Source organism: Chelon labrosus, assembly GCF_963514085.1.
Source record: "Chelon labrosus genome assembly, chromosome: 18".
NCBI classification, from domain to species: Eukaryota; Metazoa; Chordata; class Actinopteri; order Mugiliformes; family Mugilidae; genus Chelon; species Chelon labrosus.
In genome coordinates this window covers 8,433,016-8,453,290 of record NC_140351.1, presented here as the reverse complement: position 1 = coordinate 8,453,290, position 20,275 = coordinate 8,433,016, and the positions used below count along the sequence as shown (strand labels likewise).

General features: G+C 39.6%; 2 protein-coding genes across 2 annotated transcripts; both read left to right on the top strand.

The window, feature by feature from the left end:
- Positions 1-10,657: 10,657 nt before the first annotated feature.
- Positions 10,658-12,196, top strand: LOC311503730 (sialoadhesin-like; the record flags this gene model as incomplete). The annotated part of the gene is made up of 4 exons (XM_084566604.1): positions 10,658-10,676; positions 10,781-11,134; positions 11,304-11,618; positions 11,724-12,196. 4 exons carry the CDS (start codon positions 10,658-10,660, stop codon positions 12,095-12,097), a joined length of 1,062 nt encoding a protein of 353 aa, XP_084422730.1. The 3' UTR covers positions 12,098-12,196.
- Positions 12,197-13,918: 1,722 nt separating this feature from the next.
- Positions 13,919-19,377, top strand: LOC311503729 (sialic acid-binding Ig-like lectin 14; the record flags this gene model as incomplete). The annotated part of the gene is made up of 9 exons (XM_084566603.1): positions 13,919-13,927; positions 14,500-14,569; positions 14,655-14,777; positions 17,120-17,497; positions 17,748-18,062; positions 18,168-18,428; positions 18,671-18,746; positions 18,913-18,952; positions 19,132-19,377. 9 exons carry the CDS (start codon positions 13,919-13,921, stop codon positions 19,375-19,377), a joined length of 1,518 nt encoding a protein of 505 aa, XP_084422729.1.
- Between the last annotated feature and the right edge of the window lie 898 nt (positions 19,378-20,275).

Sequence of the window (20,275 nt, the reverse complement as noted above, 5' to 3'; positions counted from 1 at the left end):
CAGATGGGTAGCTTCTTCTTCCTGCAGCTGTTGATGGTCAGAAAGTGTTCTGCAGAGGAGAGACTGAGTAGCACCAAGCTCCTAACCATTTTAATTAAATCTCTCACTCATAGATGTTTATTAATTTAGTGACTTTTTCTGTTTTCTTTGCAGTGCCAGCCGAGACTTAAAGATGACACTCACGCCTAAATACAACAAAATACTTTTCTTATCTGTGTTTTCAGAGGTGATTCTGGAGTTAATTGGTTCATTTCTCCTCTAAACTTGATCAGCAGACAACAGAGCTGGACTCACTGCTCTGCTAGCAAACATAAATTAATGTGATTCTAGTGGAATTTACTTTAGTTAATAGTTGTAGGAGACCCCACAGGGGACCCCCACCTGTCACTGAAAACATATCAAAGCAAATCCAACATATCTATGACTATCCTCTTGTTGACTTTGTCTGCCTCAGACTAAATGTGTGTGTACATGTATCTCTATAAGGAACAGAGGTTTAAAAGGCTAAACTAGATAAAGAAGCTTTTTTTATTTTTACATTTTCCATAAAGGCATCATTTAGAGCTTTCATTTAAGTTGAAAGGATGTTTAATATCGTTTTAAAAGAACAAAGAGGTTCCTTAAATTCACATGTTCAACTCTTCATGAACAACCAGACTGTCCTACATCATTAATAGTATCTGACAACATCAGTAGAGTTGAATTTAAATATGAAATTGACATAATTACGTGATGATTTACACTGTATTTGAAATAAAGCGTTGGCTTACGCAATCCGAACCAACCACAACACGCGTTTCCAAGAGTTGCAGAAAAGCAGTAAAATAACAAACATGTTGGTTAAAACATTAAAATATAAAAAGTAGTGACATGTTTCTTACCAGATGAGTCTGCAGGTGAAACAAAGACTGTAGAACGTTTTGATATCAGTGGTTTTGAACTTGAGCAGATCAGAAAGAGACCAAGTAACAACTTCCCTGTTAAACCTACTTTGAAAGAAGGCGGACGTTATACATTAAGACTGTGAGCACAGTTGGTTTGGTTGTACAGCCACAACATATCACATGACTTCCTGCTTATCTTGTGTTATTCAGGACATATTAATTTGTGGACACTTAAGCTCATCAGGCGTTAATGACGAATTCAAACTTTTGGACCTGGCATTCATTCATGTGGATGTTACTTAGACATGTAGCACCCACCTAGACCAGACCAGGCACCCCCACCCCATAGCAATGACACTCCTTGATGGCAGCAGCCATCCCCAGCAGGATGCAGCCTGACACACACACACAAATACAGTTTAGGAACAACTAAAAAATCATGAAGAACAGCACAAGGTGTTGACCTGGCCTCCAAATTCACAAGATCCCAAACTGATCAAGTATCTGTGGGATGATCCACAGAGGACCCTCCCCTCAAACGCCCCCACTAACAATATTCTGTTGCCAGACATTACAGGACACCCTCAGAATGCACATGTTTCATGTTTTGCACATATTATGTTTTATTTTTGTCCACCTCAATTATTAAAAGTAACGAGACAGAGAAGGATGATTTGAGATCATCCTGACACCAGACTGACTCAAACTAACTGAAAACATAAAGGAAGTCTGTCACTTGTTTGACGTCCTTCCCTCTTTCTCTGTTGTTTGAACAAAGTTTACTTCATTTTCTCCGTTCACCTCACACCACTGCTTTCTGGAAACTTCACTGTGGCTTTTCTGCCACACTCATGTTGAGTAGTTGTTTATAACTGATCGACTATTATTATTAAGCTTCCTGGAAAAATTTGATTCAAATTGATTAAGTGTGTGGAGACTGAAATTCCTTCTTTTCTGAATCAGTGTGATTTGTAGAAAAGCAAAGAAATAAAAAGAAGACATGTGAGGTAAAACCCTCTGAGGAACATAAATACATGACTGTAGGATGTTTGAGCAGCACCTTAGCACTGTCTGTCTGTGCTGCACCTTCTCTCACCACAAGGGGGAGCTCACCGTCCTGAAATATACATCACACTATTTACATGTACAGTATGGTGTTCCTTCCTCACTTTAACCAATCACAACCTCTGTCTGTGGGCCAATCATTTTGTCTGCTGTCATTTTAAAAACTCCTCCTTTCTCTGCTGCTCTCAGTTTTCATTTCACTGTCAGATCCATTCAGCCCTCCTCCACCTCACTGATGTCTCAGCATCCACACCTCCTCGTTCTTCACTCCTCCTCCACTACTACCAGGGTCTACTCTCTATCAGTTAAGTTTATATTTCTGTACAGCTTGTTGAATGAACTTTAACTACATCATCTGATCTAAGCTCTGTTCCTGCTCCATGTTTTATTATTTATTATGGTTTAGGTTAGTTGGTTAGTCAGAACTCTCACACAGTAAGTAGATGCATTCACACAGAAATGAACCAGACATAATCTCAACACTATTTTAATGAATGCAGACATGCTGGTTAACACAGTAAGAGGCTGTATTCATCTGTATGTGTAGAAATGGACTACAGAGGACTTGTAGTCAAACTTGGAAATACCTCAACTTCCTTTTATTTATTGACTGCAGGTTCACACACTTTGAACTTTCCAAGATGTTACCTCCATAATGAAAAAAACTCAAACAACAAAATATGTCCATGAAGATTAGAGCCAAATGCATCAAAGAATAAAACTGAGCAATAAGAAGAGAAGATGAATCCTAACATGTTATCAGAAACAGGAGTGAATTAAAGCGAGAAGCTGGAAATATATGAACAACAATCAGCAAGGAAAAGGACATTTTCCTGTCTTTTTTTCTTTGTTAAATGAGTTGCATGAACAAAACTTGCAGCACATTAAATCTGAGTCTCTACACAAACAAAACACACTTCTCATTTCTTCTTGACTTCGGCATAGAGATAATCTGTATCGTTAGCAGTCTGTGTTAATCTCTTTGCTGGTTTCTTGATGTTGACCTGTGCGTACATCGTGTCCTGTTGCTGTCCACTGTCGAGATTATGTCTGGTTCATTTCTGTGTGAATGCATCTACTTCCTGTGTGAGAGCTCTGACTAACCAACTAACCTAAACCATAATAAATAATAAAACATGGAGCAGGAACAGAGCTTAGATCAGCTGATGTAGTTAAAGTTCATTCAACAAGCTGTACAGAAACATAAACTTAACTGATAGAGTGTAGACCCTGGTAGTAGTGGAGGAGGAGTGAAGAACGAGGAGGTGTGGATGCTGAGACATCAGTGAGGTGGAGGAGGGCTGAATGGATCTGACAGCGAAATGAGAACTGAGAGCAGCAGAGAAAGGAGGAGTTTTTAAAATGACAGCAGACAAAATGATTGGCCCACAGACAGAGGTTGTGATTGGTTAAAGTGAGGAAGGAACACCATACTGTACATGTAAATAGTGTGATGTATATTTCAGGACGGTGAGCTCCCACTTGTGGTGAGAGAAGGTGCAGCACAGACAGACAGTGCTAAGGTGCTGCTCAAACATCCTACAGTCATGTATTTATGTTCCTCAGAGGGTTTTACCTCACATGTCTTCTTTTTATTTCTTTGATTATTCTACAAATTTCACGTCATCTGAATGTTGAAGGTAAATGCAGAAGTGAGTCTGGTCTTGTCTTTTTTCTCTCATTTTTTTCAAACCAGTGAAGAGCTTGACATCCATTATGAAGATGTCCACTTCGCCCAGCAGAGACCTGAACCTTCCTCTATCTCAGTGCAGGACAGTGGACAGCAGCAGGACACGGTGTACACACAGGTCAAAGTGTTTCAGACAGAAAACAGCTTCATACAGACTGCTGATGGTCCAGAGGATCTCTACACTCAAGTAAAAAAACACTGAGTTCACACCTTCACTGTGAGCTCATTCAAGGTGTTAGTTCATGCTAAAAGACACAGAGGCCTGGACGAGAATATGTTGTTTACTGACAACAGTTCAAGACCGGAAAATGATTTTGTCACTTATCATAGTTCCTCTTCATGTGTTCTTTGTTATGTCAAAAGTTGTCGACATATCACACACTGCTAATTATAAAGGACACTTATCTGCACCCATCTGTGATTTTTAGTTCATTTGTTTCTTTCCATTTGCTACTGTTCTACTGTGTGTCCATTATTTTCTTACAAGTTACTGCGAAAAATGAAAGAATCCCAGTTTGTGGATTTATATTTATATTACACTGTGTCCGACATTTCACATATTGTGTGTAAACATCACCTGGAATCATATCGATTCATATTCAGATTGATTCACTCAAAGTATTATAAACACTGAAACAGTAACATTAAACTTCACTGTGGACATCGACACTCATTCTCTCACTGGGTTTTGAATGTAAACCACCACCAGAGGGAGACATAACTCCTTTAGACTCCATCTTGAATCCACCTGCAGCTCAGACAAGAGTTACTGATGTATTATTTCTGCTTTCCTTCATATAACACTTTTATTTCACCTCTCTCAATCACATTGCTCTGCTCATTTTCTGTCACCTATTTCAAATGAAATATAAAGAACCACTGCTGTTTTATTAGTTTGGGATACTTGTTGAAAATAAATGGATGAATCATGACATTTTAATTCATTGACTGGTTGGTTCCAAGACATGAAATAGGCCTCAGAGTTAGACTCAGCAGACAGTACCTTTGTTCCACATTAGATTTTGGTACAAGTGCTATGACATGTGCCAAATGCCATGACTGTGTATTAAATTAACAGAAGCAGACATGGTTGAGGATCTCTGTGTCAAAGGCTTCAAGTGAATCTTTGCCACATAGAAAGCTACAGTGCAATCTTCAACACTCAGAGGAGGAAATGAATCAAAGATGGTGACACTGTTGTTGAAGTCGGGGCTAAACTGAGGTCTAAAGTCAGCTTCTGGTATAAGCATACAGAAGAAGAAGGTGTCAGAAAGAGAGAGAGACATGGTTCCTCCCCCTATTGATCAGATCCATCAGATTACCGCAGATTGGCTTCACCTAAGGGAGAGAACACAAGACATCACGTTTAACCAGTCTTTACGGCCCTTGACCAGCAGAGGGGGAAACCGAGGCCTGTAACGGGGGCGTTCCCACAGTGTGTGTGACACTGTGGGAACAAATTTTTACCTTGTCTTTGGAGGAAACAGCAAAACAAATCGAAATATCACAGAGTTTTCAGCATGTTCATATTTATGCACTGACCTCACATGGTGTCTGTCATGATGTCATGGTGATTGTTATTTATATTTATTTATACATCAGACGTGTGAAATGAACTCATGTGAAGTTTTCCTGTGAAATTAGGCCCCAAGACGTTGGCAGCAGATCCTGAGATGTTTCTAGTGGTAACAACTGAAATATTAAAGTTGCAGGAGGAGCCTTTGAGTTTTTCTTCACTGAAATCTAAGATGTAAAAGTATAAGTGATATTGAAGTGAAGTGATATTTTCCTGTCCAAGCTTCTTTTTTTGTTAGAATATTTATTGTGAATCTTACATATGTAATCGGAGCCTTTACACAAACACAATAAATCTTTGCTGCAGAACAGAGATACTCTGGGTCGTCAGCTCATCAGGATGTTTCCATTTATGTGCTAACCTCGTGTTTGTAGTTTCGCTGTTATTTATATATCAGACGTGTGAAATGAACTCATCTGAAGGTGTTCTGTGAAATTATAGGCCCCAAGAGGTTTGCAGCAGATCCTGAGAAGTTGTATGGAGGGTTCTTCCAAGGATTGAACAGATGCTTGATCAGATTTGGTTCCACTTCTGGTGCTCACATGTTCATCATAAAGTCTTTATTTTAGCATTTTATCAAAACATATTCACAGTACAGTTGGATAATGAATACAGGCTTAAGTGTGTCTGTTTACTTATCTTATTTACGGGAAACATTTGGCAAAAAATTGAAATAATTGCATAAATTGGTGTCATGCACTGCATACAGAGAACAGATCCACCCCCACTGGTCTTGCAGTGACAGTGCAGGTGTCTTTGAGTGGTGCATAGGATTGATTCGCTTGAACAAATGAGTCATTCACACCCTGATGAGGTCAAGGTGCCACGAAAGATTTTCTTTCTCTTTCTCAGGATTAAAGCAGGAAGGATGAAGACTTCTTAAGAGAATGACTAAACAGAGAGAAGTTGGTTATTTGATCTGCTGCTGATCAACTGATATTCAGAAATGGCTGCATGTTTGGTTTAATCTGAGGATCTAACATTGAACCCTTGCACACACACCTATTCTAAATCAGACAAAACCTGATCACGTAAAAAATAACCAGCTATTTCAGGTATGTAACCTTCTGTGCAGTCCAAAGAACACAACCTGCAGAAACAATATTATTTCACATTATTTCACTTAAAATCTTTTGCTTTTTCCTCAAGTTTATGTCCTTAAAACATTTCACCTGTTGACCTCAGGCATCACGTCATCTGAAGACGATTTCAGTGACGTAAAGTACATCTACACAACATCATCACCTGACCGCTCAGTCTGATGTCAGGATCAACTGTCCTCCAGCTGCTCCACTTTAAATACATGGGTCACTCATATATTTAACAGACCGTGTTTAGACATCGACATCAACACCTGATGTGCTATAGATCCTGTTGACCTCAGAGGAGCTGGGTCTACATGTACTGACAGAGTCATATGTGAACATTTACATTTGCCAGACTGTGTTTTATAGAACAGAAAACTTCCTCTAAAGCAACAATCTCTACTCGGTGGTGAGAATTGGAGACTGCACATCATCCACACTGGTCCTGAACACAGGAACGCTGCAAGGCTGTGTGCTCAGCCCAGCTCTCTTCACACTCTTCACACATGACTGTTCTGCCATCCATCCCAGCTCAGACAACAACCTTGTTCTGAACACCAGAAAGACCAAGGAGGTCACTATGGACTACAGGTGGTCAAGGACAGAGCACGCTCCTCTCCTCATATAAGTGGAAGCAAATTCCTGGGCAACCACATCACATTTGACTATACCTGACCTGGTCTGGTCTGTGAACACTCCACACATAGTGAAGAAGGCCCAACAGAGGCTTTTCTTCCCCAGGAAGCTGAAGAGGGCTGGACTCTCCTGTCGACTACTGACAAACTTCTACAGGACCACAATAGAACCCATCCTCTGTCTCGGTGTGACCGTGTGGTATGGGAGCTGCACAGCACAGGACAGGAGGGACTTAGATTGGGTGTTAAGAACTGCACAGGGGATTGTGGGGATCCTCTCCCAGATTTGGGCCATGGACTGTTTGTACCTCTTCCTTCAAGGAAAAGGTACAGAAACATCAGAACAGACTGAGAGACAGCTTCCTCCACAGAGCTGTGAAATCATTCATTCATTCATTTATCTTCTGTCGCCGCTTGTCCTGTGAAAGGTCGCGGAAATCAATCATTTTTATTTTATTTCCTAAAGCGTTTTTGTGTGTGTGTCTGTGTCAGGCTGCATCCTGCTGGGGATGGCTGCTGCCATCAAGGAGTGTCATTGCTATGGGGTGGGGGTGCCTGGTCTGGTCTAGGTGGGTGCTACATGTCTAAGTAACATCCACACGAATGAATGCCAGGTCTAAAAGTTTGAATTAGTCATTGACACCTCATGAGCTTAAGAAACCACAAATTCACATGTCCTGATTAACACAAGATAAGCAGGAAGTCATGTGAGATGTTGTCGCTGTACAACCAAACCAACTGTTCTCACAGTCCTAATATATAACGTCCGCCTTCTTTCAAAGTAGGTTTAACAGGGAAGTTGTTACTTGGTCTCTTTCTGATCTGCTCAAGCTCAAAACCACTGATATCAAAACGTTCTACAGTCTTTGTTTCACCTGCAGACTCATCTGGTAAGAAACATGTCACTGCTTTTTATATTTTAATGTTTTAACCTACAGGTTTGTTATTTTAACGCTTTTCTGCAACTCTTGTAAACGTGTGCTGTGGTTGGTTCAGATTGCGTAAGCCAACATTTTATTTCAAATATAGTGTAAATCATCACGTAATTATGTCAATTTCTATTTAACTGCAACTCTGCTGATGTTGTCAGATACAATTAATGATGTAGGACAGTCTGGTTGTTCATGAAGAGTTGAACATGCAAATTTCTGGAACCTCTTTGTTCTTTTTAAACAACATTAAACAACCTTTCAACTTAAATGAAAGCCCCTAAATGATGCCTTTATGGAAGCGTCTTTATCCATTTTAGCCTTTTGTCCCTGATTGAGATACATGTACACACACTTTTAGTCTGAGGCTGACAAAGCTGACAAGAGGATAGTCTTATATATGTTGGCTTTGCTTTGATATGTTTTCAGTGACAGGTGGGGGTCCCCTGGGGGGTCTCCTACAACTATTACGTAAAATAACTTCCACTAGAATCACATTAGTTTATGTTTGCTAGCAGAGCAGTGAGTCCAGCTCTGTTGTCCGTTGATCAAGTCTGGAGGAGAAATGAACCAATTAACTCCAGAATCACCTCTGAAAACACAGATAAGAAAAGTATTTTGTTGTATTTAGGCGCAAGTGTCATCTTTAAGTCTCGGCTGGCACTGCAAAGAAAACAGAAAAAGTCACTAAATTTATAAACATCTATGAGTGAGAGATTTAATTAAAATGGTTAGGAGCTTGGTGCTGCTCATTATCTCCTCTGCAGAACACTTTCTGACCATCAACAGCTGCAGGAAGAAGAAGCTACCCATCTGTAAGCCACCCTGTGGTGAACAGTTTGCACAACTTCTTTACAATAAATAGTGCAAGTCATGTTTCCTGAACAATCTGTTTCTTACAACCCAATAAATATCTTTAAAATCCTCCTCCTCATCTTTAAAATAAGGTCAGCGTTAAAGCATACCTTCATGAGGGAACTCCTGTGTCCATAAACTCTGACTAAGACAATAATAATCTCCACATGTGTGTCTGCCAGTGAAAGGGAGACTGTGGTGGTGGCAGGATGAGACTGAAAGGCGCCAATCAAAAGAGGAAATCCAAGAATAATTTACAGAAAATGTCTCCGTGTGTGACGACACTGACTGAAGGGAAGTTGAACACAGTTTACTTCTCCACATATAGCTGCCCTCAGTCGCTGCTGTTCCAACATGACTTCAGCTAAATATACAGGAAACTAAAATGTTATGATGGACTGGCAAATAGATATAATGCTTTGTAAAAGCATAAGGATAATACAAATAAAAATTAAAATAATAGAACATGTACCGATCAGCCAAAATATTATGACAGGTATTCAAATGTGTGGATGTTGTGAGAATGGAATATTCTGCTGGGAAACATTTGGACTTGGTATTCAAATGTGTGGATGTTACTTAGACATGTAGCACCCACCTAGACCAGACCAGGCACCCCAAACCCATAGCAATGACACTCCTTGATGGCAGCAGCCATCCCCAGCAGGATGCAGCCTGACACAGACACACACACAAAAACAGTTTAGGAACAACTAAAAAAAAAAAAAATACGAAGAACAACACAAGATGTCAACCTGGCCTCCAAATTCACTAGATTCCATACTGATCAAGTATCTGGGATGATCCACAGAGGTCCCTCCCCTCAACATATATCAAAAAAACAAACAACAGTGTAACTTGCCATAATTGCTGTTGTTAATGTATTGTGCAATTTCAAGAAACTACAAATAACTACAGGTCTGTTCACAGAGTCAAACAGGCGAAGAGATCTTGAATTATCAGACGAAGACGTCCTGCATGAAGACGTCCACTTCTCTCAACAGAGACCTGAACCTTGCCCTGTCTCAGTGCAGGACAGAAAACAGCTTCACACAGACTGTTGATGGTCCTACACTCAAGTAAAGAAACACTTTTCACACCTTTACTGTGAGCTCATACAAGATGTTAGTTCATGTTAAAAGACACAGAGGCCTGGACGAGAATATGTTGCTTTTACTGGTCACAGTTCAATGACAGGAAACTTAATTCTCCACATCCTGCAGCTCATATGTTTTTTCTCAGCCATGATGTTATCAAAGTTCTTCTTTGTGTTCTGCCTTATCAGTATATCATTGCTTCTACAGTAGATATAAATATTGAAAAGCTGTGATCGACAGTAAGTGACAGTTATGCGACAGTGAACGTAATCGGAAATTAATAAACCATTCACACCCTGATCAGCTCAAAATGACCATAAAAGGTGACTTCCTCATTCACAGTGATGAAGCAGGAAGGATGAAGACTTCTTGTATTTTTGCATTTATTCAGTGATAACTAGCAGAGGTAATGAAAAAAATAAGTCAAGTCTGGGTGTTTCCTTTTACACCACGACAACTAAACAGAGAAGTTGGTTATTTGATCTGCTGCTGATCAACTGAAATTCACAAATTACTGAATATTAAAACCATATTGTTTCTTTCTTTTAACTGCAGATTTATTTGGTAAAAAAAAAAAAAATGTTACTGTTTTTTAAATTTAAATATTTTAACATGAGAGGAATCACATGATATATTTTGTTTTTTGTCTTTGTTTCCAGTCTAGGAGATGAGTGTCATGGCAGCCCTGTGTGTGAACATGGTGACAGTCAACATGTTACTGAGTGTCTTCTTTCTTTCAGGTCAGCTGTTTGTTCAGTCTCTTTTATTTGGAGACATTACTTGAATCATTTCTAGTCTGAAATATTTTCTACTGACATTGTTCAAAGGGTCTACATCTAACATGCTGCAGATGAACTGGAGTTTGTGTCTCGTCAACTCTCTCTTCAGGCAGATTTTCATCCACATGATGTTCATCATTAGTCTGGTTTTACAGGTGTTTGGGCTGATTGTCGTGAAAATTCAGCCCTCTTCATTACTGCACCAAAGAAGATGGAAGCACTGAGTGGATCTTGTTTGAAAATCCCATGTAACTATAGTGAGAAAGCAGATAAAGGGTTTAACAGCGGCAGAAAAACCTTCGGAGTGTGGATTAAAAATGACTCGAGATTTGGCCTAAATCCAAATAATGTAATCTTCAACAGTAGTGGGTCAGTTAACATCTATCCAATGAATATTACTGGAGACCTGAGACAGAAGAACTGCACCACTCTGTTTTTTAATTTAAACACAAGTCATTCAGACACATACTACTTCAGAATTGAGAACGGACCGTTCAAGGCAACAGCTGATTGTGATCCTCTTCAAATAACAGTTAAAGGTAAGACAGGTTTTATAATTTCACTTTCCTTGAATGAAATGTGAAAGCAGTTCTACCTTGTTCCTTAAACTCTAATGCTAAACATTCTCAGTAAATTTGTTATGCTCAGTATGTAGGAGGAAAAACGAAAACAACTAAAACTGATGTGAAATTTTGCACAAAACCACAGATTCTCCTTGGAGACCTCCAGGACCCAATATTAATATCTCAGGTGATGTGAAGGAGAAGGAGTCTGTCAATATAACCTGCTCGGTTTTCACTCCCTGTCCACACTCCCCTCCTCAACTCACCTGGAATCTCCAACAAGACCCTCACAACAAAATAGAGGAAAACACAGATGGGACCTTTACAACTAAAATCCAGGAGACCATCACTCTGTCAGACACACATGATGGAAACAACATCATCTGTTCTGTCAGATATCCTGTGAATGAAGGAAAAGACGTCAAGACAGCAGAGACACTAGAGACTCTCAATGTTTCATGTGAGACAACCAGAGTTTGTTGTTGGATCCTGTCAGCACATGATGATTCATGGGATGTCAGCTGTTTGTGATGAATAAAGTCAATCTCTGTCACATTTTCCTCAGATGCTCCTAAAGACACCTCAGCATCCATCAGTCCATCAGGTTTGGTGTCAGCAGGTAGCTGGGTGAACCTGACCTGCTCCAGCAGAGCCAAGCCTCCCATCAGACACTTCACCTGGTTCAAGAAGAGCACAGATGGACCCATGAACGTATCTGAAGGACACTTCTACAGCTTCAACGTGACTGATGGAGGAGGTTATTACTGTGTGGCCTCAAATCAACTTGGTAACCAGACGTCACCATGGATTCATCTGAATGTTGAAGGTAAATATCATTCAGTATTTATTTTTCTGAATCCACTCAAACACAGTGTTACCTCCCGAGTATGTAGCCGGGGGATGAAGGGAGGAAAACAAAAGAAAATTGTTTCCGGGTAAAAGGAAAGCGACACAGAGACCGATAACTGTGTGTAAAAGAATGGTTCTTTATTCAAAAACAAAATACCAATGATAACTAAGAAAGCTGGTCACGAAACTAAACACAACAGACCAGAACTGACAGCCACAAACAAACTAAAGGCACCACCACACCTGGGGGGGAAAAAAGACAAAACGAACCAAAAGCGCCACCACACCTGGGGGGAAAAAAGAACACAGGCAAAAGACCAAGAAAGATTACTGTCTTTTCCACAGAAAAGATTAGTCAGTACTTCACCATTCAGAGTTCCAACAAGCAAAGTCAACCTCACGCTTCCACCACTGTGGTCCACCATCTCTCTCTCTCTCCGGGCCGCACCTCTCCTCCACTCTTTAACCAGGATCAGCTGATTACCTGAGTGGAAACTGCTGCTGGTCGGAGGAGGGGCGATCACCTGGAGGAGGAGGAGAGTGGGAGAGAGAGAGGCACAAACACACCAAAACAACCATAGAGGCACTAGGGCCGTAACACACAGTAAGAGTTATATCTGGTTTCATTATATCAGTACGTCCACATTAAATCACGTCTTGTTTTAGGCTCCTCACACTGGGAACCAGTTCTTGGAGGAATCATTGGGATCATCGTACTCATCTGCTTGATCATCTTTGTTTGGTAAGTATCACATATCAAAGCAGCAAACATGACTCAGTTACTGTCGCTGACATTTTAGCTGCACATCCAAAAACATCGCTTTCCCATCAGTCTTAACATTTTACTGTCAAATATATTGACCCTAAAACACAGTATAGTTCATCTAACAGCCTCTGATGTTTTCCAGGTGGTTAAAGTCAAGGCATCAAACTCAACAACAGACTCAGGTTTGTAATGACTAAACTTCTCTGTAGTCTACCTGACTCAGTGTTTAGTTACTTTATATATTACCTCTATCAGAGCAGTCTACTCAACTTATTCAAAAAGTAAAAGTAATGATTTAATCAGGAAGGATTCAGGTGAAGATCTTCCTCACTAAACATCACATGTGGTTCATTTCTTATAGAGTCAAAGAGGTGAAGATCTGGTTGTTGAAGAACCTGCAGGTGAAACACAAGAAGGAGAAAACATCCATTATGGAGAGATCAACTTCTCCAAGCAGAGACGTGACCCGTCCTCTGTCTCAGTGCAGGACAGTGGACAGCAACAGGACACGGTGTACGCACAGGTCAACATCAAGAAACCAGCAAAGAGATTAACACAGACTGCTAACGATACAGATTATCTCTATGCCGAAGTCAAGAAGAAATGAGAAGTGTGTTTTGTTTGTGTAGAGACTCAGATTTAATGTGCTGCAAGTTTTGTTCATGCAACTCATTTAACAAAGAAAAAAAGACAGGAAAATGTCCTTTTCCTTGCTGATTGTTGTTCATATATTTCCAGCTTCTCGCTTTAATTCACTCCTGTTTCTGATAACATGTTAGGATTCATCTTCTCTTCTTATTGCTCAGTTTTATTCTTTGATGCATTTGGCTCTAATCTTCATGGACATATTTTGTTGTTTGAGTTTTTTTCATTATGGAGGTAACATCTTGGAAAGTTCAAAGTGTGTGAACCTGCAGTCAATAAATAAAAGGAAGTTGAGGTATTTCCAAGTTTGACTACAAGTCCTCTGTAGTCCATTTCTACACATACAGATGAATACAGCCTCTTACTGTGTTAACCAGCATGTCTGCATTCATTAAAATAGTGTTGAGATTATGTCTGGTTCATTTCTGTGTGAATGCATCTACTTCCTGTGTGAGAGCTCTGACTAACCAACTAACCTAAACCATAATAAATAATAAAACATGGAGCAGGTACAGAGCTTAGATCAGCTGATGTAGTTAAAGTTCATTCAACAAGCTGTACAGAAACATAAACTTAACTGATAGAGTGTAGACCCTGGTAGTAGTGGAGGAGGAGTGAAGAACGAGGAGGTGTGGATGCTGAGACATCAGTGAGGTGGAGGAGGGCTGAAAGGATCTGACAGTGAAATGAGAACTGAGAGCAGCAGAGAAAGGAGGAGTTTTTAAAATGACAGCAGACAAAATGATTGGCCCACAGACAGAGGTTGTGATTGGTTAAAGTGAGGAAGGAACACCATACTGTACATGTAAATAGTGTGATGTATATTTCAGGACGGTGAGCTCCCCCTTGTGGTGAGAGAAGGTGCAGCACAGACAGACAGTGCTAAGGTGCTGCTCAAACATCCTACAGTCATGTATTTATGTTCCTCAGAGGGTTTTACCTCACATGTCTTCTTTTTATTTCTTTGATTATTCTACAAATTTGATGTCATCTGAATGTTGAAGGTAAATGCAGAAGTGAACTGAGTCTGCTCTCGTCTTTTTTCTCACTTGATTCTTGATTTTATTTTCTGTGAACACAGAGCTGTCAGCTGTGGACTTCGGGTACTGCAGTGATCGTTGTCATCGTTGTCATCTGCCTGGACATCAGACGTCTAAACCGCCTATAAGAGCAGCGAAGGGGGCAGTGCAAAAAAGTAATTGAACTGGTTCACCCTCTCCTTATCCCCCTCCACAGTGCTCTTCTTCTTGGAGCTACAGCCGGTGATGGTCTTCATGCTGTCCCACACCTCTTTAGTGCAGTCATCCTTCAACTTCTGCTCCACCTTAGATCTGTATTTCTCCTTCACCTCTCTCAGCTGTACCTTGAGTTCCTACTGCACGTGCTTCAGCTCCTCCAGGTCACCGTCCTTAAAAGCCCTCTTCTTCTAGTTAAGAAGGACCTTGATGTTCCTGATGATCCATGGCTTATTGTTGGGGAAGCAGTGGACAGTTCTGGTGGGAACAACAACATCCATACAGAAATTGATGTAGTCGGTGGTGCATCCAGTGATCCTTTCTAAGACTCCCGAGTCCGTGGACTGGAAGCAGTCTCTGCGACCATTTCCTGAAGGAGCATTTTGTGGTGGGTTACCGTGCAACCAATAGCTTGTAGTGAAGTTTTAGCAGGATCAGATTGTGGTCTGATTTCCCCAGCGGTGATTACCACCAAGCTATTAAAAAGTGGACTCATCTTAGAAGAGAGATTGTTGAAAGTTGAATTTCTACAATCCCTAACGAAACGCACTTGATATGTCTGACCTGAATTGTTGCTGTTGAGGTGTTGTAATGTTGTCTAAAAGTCCTGATAGTGTCATTGCAGACAGCAGAGAGAAATGGTTTAGTCACAGGTCAAAGAGTCTTAGCCAGAAAACAGCTTCACACAGACTGCTGACAGGACACTAAAGTGAAGAAACAATGAGTTCACACCTTCACTGTGTGCTCATACAACATGAAAGTTCATGTTAAAAGACACAGAGGCCTGGACAAAAATATTGTATGTGGTGTTTACTGACAGGAAACTGCCTGCAGCTCTCATAGTTTGCTCTGCTAAAATCATAGTTCCTATTTGTGGTCTGGCTTCATATCTGTCCCTCTGTTTAGGTGTGGTATATTATCTGCATATAACAATGTACAGTAAATAAAGACCCCAACGCTGTAAAGAGAGAACTATAGTTTAAATTAAACAAATCTACATCCACATTACCAGCGTAGAACTAATGTTGTATTAAATTTGAGTTTGATTTAATGGTAGTTTATACTTTTACTCACTTCATACAAACATGTGCAGTGAAATAAAAACCTCTGCATACAACTTAACCATTATTAACACTAATGCTGTTTTGCAGCATGTGCTGTTTCAGTATTTGCTGTAAACATGAATCCTCAGGTTTTCACTAAGCACCAAGACACTGGCACCAGATCAGAGGTGGGACTTGCTCACTTCTGATTAAAAAACGTACCGTCCCAACCTTGGACAGGCACCGATAATATAATCAATACTGTCCACTTTGCTCTATCAGTAATTTTAATATGGTTTTAATTTTAATATATGTTTGTGTCTGATGGAGTGAGAACAGAGAGTAGTGGTGTGATCTCAAAAGATGTGCTGAGGAAAGACTGAGAACTTTAAATAGAGGAAGTTGAATAATGTGACGACTGTAGCTCCACATAACCTGTGATGTTGAGTCTATTTATTTTATTTATGTGAAAGTCTGTTATCTGTTTGATGACTGACATTTATTGAGATGTTCAGAATAGTCGCGAACAAAAGTTCTCACACAGCCACTCTTATTAAAATATTCTCGACTTATAAAACGTGTAAATATTCAAACTACTGCTCAACGGAGTCACGCCCTCATGAGGTTAAGCTGCTAAGACTTTATTCCTCTTTCGCAGGTCAAAGCAGGAAGGATGAAGTCTTTTTAAAACAGCTACTGAACAGAGACGCTGGTTATTTGATCTGCTGATGATCAACTGAAAATCACAATTTACTGGATTTAAAAAATATATTTTTTCTCTGTTGCAGATTAATTTGGTAAGATCAATGTTTGTTCTTTTATATATTTTAACTTTTTAACTTTTTAACCAGAGAGAAAACACATGACATGTTTTATTAGTTGGTTTTGATGGAACCAGTCACAAAGAAATGAGAAGTTGCTTCAGCAACATTTTGAACATGAAGTCATGTTGGATTATTTAGATTTTACCTTCAACATGCATTCAAAGTGCTTCTCTATTTTATTAAATATGGTTGGTATTATAGAATTCCTGGGTTGACTGTATGAATTTAAAGTGGTTTTAAAAAAGTATACTTTGCTCAAAAGTCTGTTTTCATTCAAATATGTAAAACCAACATACGGTAGTTTTTGTCTTTGTTTCCAGTCTAGGAGATGAGTGTCATGGCAGCCCTGTGTGTGAACGTGGTGACAGTCAACATGTTACTGAGTGTCTTCTTTCTTTCAGGTCAGCTGTTTGTTCAGTCTCTTTTATTTGGAGACATTACTTGAATCATTTCTAGTCTGAAATATTTTCTACTGACTTTGTTCAAAGGGTCCACATGTAACATGCTGCAGATGAACTGGAGTTTGTGTCTCATTAACTTTCTATTCAGGCAATTATGATCCACATGATGTTCATCATTAGTCTTAGGGTGTCTTACAGGTGCTTGGACTCAATGCGGTTCACAGTTGTTGATTACTACACCAAAGAAGATGGAAGCACTGAGTGGATCTTGTTTGAAAATCCCATGTAACTATAGTGAGAGAACAGAAAAAGGCTTTGACAGCAGAAGAAAAACCTTTGGAGTGTGGATTAAAAGTTACTCATATTTTGTTCCTAATGCAAATAATATAGTCTTCAACAGTAGTAAGTCAGTAAACATCTATCCAATGAATATTACTGGAGACTTGAATCAGAAAAACTGCACCACTCTGTTTTCTAATTTAAAGACAAGTCATTCAGACACATACTACTTCAGAATAGAGAACGGGCCGTTCAAGGCAACAGCTGTTTGTGATCCTCTTCAAATAACAGTCAAAGGTAAGACAGGTTTTGTTATTTCTTATTTTTAATTCAATTAAATTTTTTAAGATTATTTAAAATATGATGTGAAGTCTGTTTCTGCTTCAGTAAACCAACTCTGCAACCCTAACCTCTGTAAAACATGTAATCTACATGACATAAAAGTGGAAAGATTCAATAAAACAGTAAAAAACTGAGCTGTACTAACAATCAATTTTGTCACAACAATTATTCAATACAATAATGTGTGTTTCATGTTAAACCACAGATTCTCCTCTGAGACCTTCGAGACCCAGTATTACTATCTCAGGTGATGTGAAGGACAAGGAGTCTGTCACTATAACCTGCTCAGCTTTCACTCCCTGTCCACACTCCCCTCCTCAACTCACCTGGAATCTTCAACAAGACCCTTACAACAAAATAGAGGAAAACACAGATGGGACCTTTACAACTAAAATCCAGGAGACCATCACTCTGTCAGACACACATGATGGATACAACATCATCTGTTCTGTCAGATATCCTGTGAATGAAGGAAAAGACGTTAAGACAGGAGAGACACAAGAGACTCTCAATGTTTCATGTGAGACAACCAGAGTTTGTTGTTGGATCCTGTCAGCACATGATGATTCATGGGATGTCAGCTGTTTGTGATGAATAAAGTCAATCTCTGTCACATTTTCCTCAGATGCTCCTAAAGACACCTCAGCATCCATCAGTCCATCAGGTTTGGTGTCAGCAGGTAGCTGGGTGAACCTGACCTGCTCCAGCAGAGCCAAGCCTCCCGTCAGACGCTTCACCTGGTTCAAGAACAGCAAAGATGGACCCATGATCGTATCTGAAGTACACTTCTACAGCTTCAATGTGACTGATGGAGGAGTTTATTACTGTGTGGCCTCAAATCAACTTGGTAACCAGACGTCACCATGGATTCATCTGAATGTTGAAGGTAAATGCAGAAGTGAACTGAGTCTGCTCTCGTCTTATTTCTCTTGTTTCGTTTTTTGATGTTCTCTGTCTACTTTAGTTTCACTTGGTTTAATTTTCTATGAACAGAGAGCTATCAGACTTCAGTTCCTGAGATTCATCTGAATGTTGAAGGTAATTTTTCTGAATCTACTCAAACACAGTAAGAGTTATATCTGGTTTCATTATATCAATACGTCCACATTAAATCATGTCTTGTTTTAGGCTCCTCACACTGGGAACCAGTTCTTGGAGGAATCATTGGGATCATCGTACTCATCTGCTTGATCATCTTTGTTTGGTAATTATCACATATCAAAGCAGCAAACATGACTCAGTTACTGTCGCTGACATTTTAGCTGCACATCCAAAAACATCTGTTTCCCATCAGTCTTAACATTTTACTGTCAAATATATTGACCCTAAAACACAGTATAGTTAATCTAACAGCCTCTGATGTTTTCCAGGTGGTTAAAGTCAAGGCATCAAACTCAACAACAGACTCAGGTTTGTAATGACTAAACTTCTCTGTAGTCTACCTGACTCAGTGTTTAGTTACTTTATATATTACCTCTATCAGAGCAGTCTACTCAACGTATTCAAAAAGTAAAAGTAATGATTTAATCAGGAAGGATTCAGGTGAAGATCTTCCTCACTAAACATCACATGTGGTTCATTTCTTATAGAGTCAAAGAGGTGAAGATCTGGTTGTTGAAGAACCTGCAGGTGAAACAGAAGAAGAAGAAAACATCCATTATGGAGAGATCAACTTCTCCAAGCAGAGACGTGACAGGTCCTTTGTCTCAGTGCAGGACAGTGGACAGCAGCAGGACACGGCGTACGCACAGGTCAACATCAACAAACCAGCAAAGAGATTAACACAGACTGCTAACGACACAGATTATCTCTATGCGGAAGTCAAGAAAAAATGAGAAGTGTGTTTTGTTTGTGTGGAGACTCAGATTTAATGTGCTGCAAGTTTTATCCATGCAACTCATTTAACAAAAAACGAAACAGACAGGTTGATGTCATTATTCATTTCTGTTTCAGTTATCACCACGTCCATATCTATGTGCTGACCTCACATACAGCAGATGTTGTTTTGTGATTGATAACATAAAACATTGTGTCTTATTTTATTTTGCCTTCCTGATTGTTGTTCATATATTTCCAGCTTCTCGCTTTAATTCACTCCTGTTTCTGATAACATGTTAGGATTCATCTTTTCTTCCTATTGCTCAGTTTTATTCTGTGATGCATTTAACTCTAATCTTCATGGACATATTTTGTACTTTTTTTTTCATATTAGAGGTAACGTCCTGCAAAGTGCAAAGTGTGTGAACCAGCAGTAACAAAAAAAAGGGAAGTTGAGGTATTTCCAAGTTGAACTACAAGTCCTCTGTAGTCCATTTCTGCACATACAGATGAATACAGCCTCTTACTGTGTTAACCAGCATGTCTGCATTCATTAAAATAGTGTTGAGATTATGTCTGGTTCATTTCTGTGTGAATGCATCTACTTCCTGTGTGAGAGCTCTGACTAACCAACTAACCTAAACCATAATAAATAATAAAACATGGAGCAGGAACAGAGCTAAGATCAGCTGATGTAGTTAAAGTTCATTCAACAAGCTGTACAGAAACATAAACTTAACTGATAGAGTGTAGACCCTGGTAGTAGTGGAGGAGGAGTGAAGAACGAGGAGGTGTGGATGCTGAGACATCAGTGAGGTGGAGGAGGGCTGAATGAATCTGTTTTTTCTTCTTATTATTAAACTTTTTCCTACGGATTTTCGAAACTTTTCAACTCAAATACCGTTCGTCGCACAC